At 45.2% G+C, this 3,292-nt stretch overlaps 1 protein-coding gene across 1 annotated transcript in view; it reads left to right on the top strand.

Annotated features, from left to right (window-relative positions):
• Positions 1–320: 320 nt before the first annotated feature.
• Positions 321–3,292, top strand: part of LOC119320786 (wall-associated receptor kinase 5-like) — a 13,210-nt gene continuing 10,238 nt past the window's right edge. Inside the window, exons 1-2 of the mRNA XM_037594732.1 lie at positions 321–1,308; positions 1,375–1,505. Coding sequence (XP_037450629.1) covers positions 321–1,308; positions 1,375–1,505 — 1,119 coding nt within the window. The remainder of the gene's footprint in view (positions 1,309–1,374; positions 1,506–3,292) is intronic.

The following is a 3,292-nucleotide window of genomic DNA, read 5'->3' as shown; positions in this document are numbered from 1 at the left end:
CCTCGCAAGAAAAAATCGAACAGGGTTCGCGGAAGACGCCAGTCCTTTGAAGTTCGGCGTCAAGCTGCAGGGGAATCAACAAGTCCGGCCGGCCATCATCGAAGCAGCGAGCGAGCAGCTGCCATGGGAATGGATTGATTTTTAGCCGGCTCTGCAGGCATCGCTGTTGGTCGCATCTTCTCCACGTGAAACTGGTGGATCCCTGTACGTACTCACAACAACGGGCGCCTGCATGATGGCGCTTGAGGTAGCCAGTTGCAGGCTAGCGCTTTTATAGGGCTCGTTCCACCGTTCAAGCATCCATCCATCCATCTATTGCAATGGCGCAAATAACCATCTCGGCAGTAGCTATAGCGGCAACAGCACTGATACTAGTGCCGGTGTTCACTTTCACTAGAGGATCAGTGGCAGCAGCAGGTGATCCGAGCCCGGCGCCGATCGGGATGCCCAAATGCGTCAGGTCGTGCGGCGGCGTGGAAGTGCCGTACCCGTTCGGCATTGGCTCGGATGCCAGCTGCTACCTGCCGGGTTTCAACCTTACCTGCGACAACACTACGGGCTCAGGACCGCGGCTGCTACTCGACACCGAAGGCACTCTCCAAATCCTCTGGAACCCCGGCGTTGGCCTCGTTATGCAGGCCCAACGCAATGGTGACGTTAAAATCGATGGCAACGGCAACGGCATGTTTAGCCGCGGGCTTAGGCGAGACGGGCCATACTCGCTGTCAACCGTGAAGACGGTCCACAGCGAGCTCATCCTGACGGGCTGCAATATGCAGGCGACGGTGAAGAGCGGCAACGTCATAGTGGCCAGCTGCACCTCGGTCTGTGGCGACAAAGCAGACAGGGATCCGTATGCAGCAGACGATGAAAGCAGCGTGGGCCTGCCATGCTCCGGTGGCACAGGCTGCTGCCGCGCGGGCATCGTAACCATGGACGGCTACGACAAGGACGGTGAAGTATACAACAGCAGCAGCACCGGCACGTCGAAATACACCGTGCAGCTCAGATGGTTCGGATGGAACCGTAGTGCGGACCTAGAGCGATTCCCTGTACGCGTGTTTGTCGCCGACCATAGGTGGTTCGATGATAGCTCCATCTATAACGATCTGCTACAAACAGGTCAGCCCCCGTCAGAAGAAACAATGAAAGTTCCCCTTTGGTTGAGTTGGGAGGTTGTTGGCCATCCCAGCAGTGTCTGCAAGAGCAACCACAGCGAACCAATAAAGGGTAAAAGAAGAGGAGGTTACACGTGCCTATGCAGTCAAGGTTATGACGGCAATCCCTACCTCACCAACGGGTGCGAAGGTAAAGAAAACTTTTTTTTAGAATTCTATTTTTCTGGTAGATCGATGATCGATCAATCCCTTGTAGATATAAACGAGTGCGAGTGGTCAAGACCAGAGACTAAGTGCTACGGCGATTGTAAAAACACGGATGGATCCTTCACATGTCGGTGCCCACCAGGAACCACGGGCAACCACACTGTACCAGGTGGATGCGTTGTTGCCGCTGTCACAGGTACTAGTCATAAGTAAGTTATTTTGGTATGAGAATGTCTCTGTTTGGATGGAAAGTATTTTTAATGCTAAATCACAATAATACAAGTTGTAAACATGAAATACCACGGTTCATGAATACTATAGTATCTATCGATCTATTATTTAAATCTACCCCTAACAATAAAGCAAATAGTGCTTCTGAGCATCCATCTAAATACTTCCCCGAAAATTGCTATAAATTACCCACTATGTCACCAGTAAGTGAATAAAACGATTCGGGCCATAACGCCATGTGCTTTGATTATTATAGCATGCGCTACGTCTTTGCTTGTGCTATATACGGGTAACATACTATAATATTACGTCTCTGGACATAGAGTTCTTTTAGGGGATATATGAAGCTCGTTTTATGATTTTATTTAGTCTATCGCGTATCGGGTATAAAAATGATTTTTGTGTTCTATACAACGCTGTGCCTAAAAAAAATTAACACAACTTTCTATGGGTTAGTTTTTGTAAGCCATATGGAAATGACTAAATGTCTAATTTGCCTTCATACATAGCTATGTTTATTCTGATACTATAGTTCTACCGGTCATGGAAAACACCGCGGTGCTAGGGCAAGGCGAGGCACACCATTCATCAGTCTAGCTCAGGCAGGGTCGATCAATGCAGTTTCCCCAGGCAAAAAAAATCGTTGTGGCACCTTATAAAATCAAGTCATGATGAGACCATCACATTTTCAGTCATTAAACCGACTTTTTAGAAGTCCCTTATCTCGTCATAACATGATTCAGACGTAGTTTATGAAATGACATCTTCAAAGTCCTTATCTCATCCTAGCATAATCTACGTACATAATCAGATTTTTTTTGTCCTGTTGTAACGCATGCACATATTTGCTAGTGATAAATAATGAATGGTCAATATTCATCAATATAAAAAAGTCAACATCTCAACGATAGATTCATCGGTAGAACAAATGATATAGATCTTAGTGGCACAACAAGCGAGGTTCGATCTCACTAGGAAGTGAAGATATCTATCGGGGCCGTGGCTTAAGAAATGGAAAACCCATAGATCTAGATGGTACACATGCATGCACATAGATTTCACAGGAAAATTCCTACTCAATTAGGGCTCGGTGATTTTTTTTAAATCTTAGTCATAGGAGTTACTTTGTATTTTCTTGGATCTTAGGTCCAAATTAGTGTACCTGTAATTCTTATGGTCAATGACGTCACAGGTATTTCTCAGAAAAAAAGGAAAGAAAACCCATGCAACTGAAATAAAGTCCAGACAATCGAACCAAATCAAGTTAGTATTACACACCAGATGGAAGACATGTGGCATTTTGGCTCTGGGAGCATTTGCACCTTTGATGAACAATAAATTGTAATCAAAATCGAGAAAAAACAATCTAAAAACATTGTATGCATTCACGTCTAGTGTCAAAAACTGTGCTTGGCAATTTTCATGCCAAACGGAATAGTAGTGTTTCATGAGTAAAAGAACAAAGATCACTGCTCTACAACGGACAAAAATACTGGCATTTAACTTGATTTTCCTGCACAAATTGAAACATTCGGGCTTTCCACCTGAACTTTGGCAGATAGTATCTATTTTTTTCATATGTCCTTGGACATTTGGGAAAACATTTCGGGCGCGCAGGAACAAATGCTCCTGAGAGCCCAATTGGATATCCGGTACTTATATCCATATACCAAATCAGACTTTTAGACAATATGCATGGTAGATGGATCAGAACAACCAAATTCATAAACCTCCCC

The sequence above is a fragment of the Triticum dicoccoides genome, chromosome 6B (genome assembly GCF_002162155.2).
Source record: "Triticum dicoccoides isolate Atlit2015 ecotype Zavitan chromosome 6B, WEW_v2.0, whole genome shotgun sequence".
Taxonomy (NCBI): Eukaryota; Viridiplantae; Streptophyta; class Magnoliopsida; order Poales; family Poaceae; genus Triticum; species Triticum dicoccoides.
The sequence above is the reverse complement of the archived record's forward strand: the minus strand, read 5'-3'. Positions and strand labels throughout refer to the sequence as shown.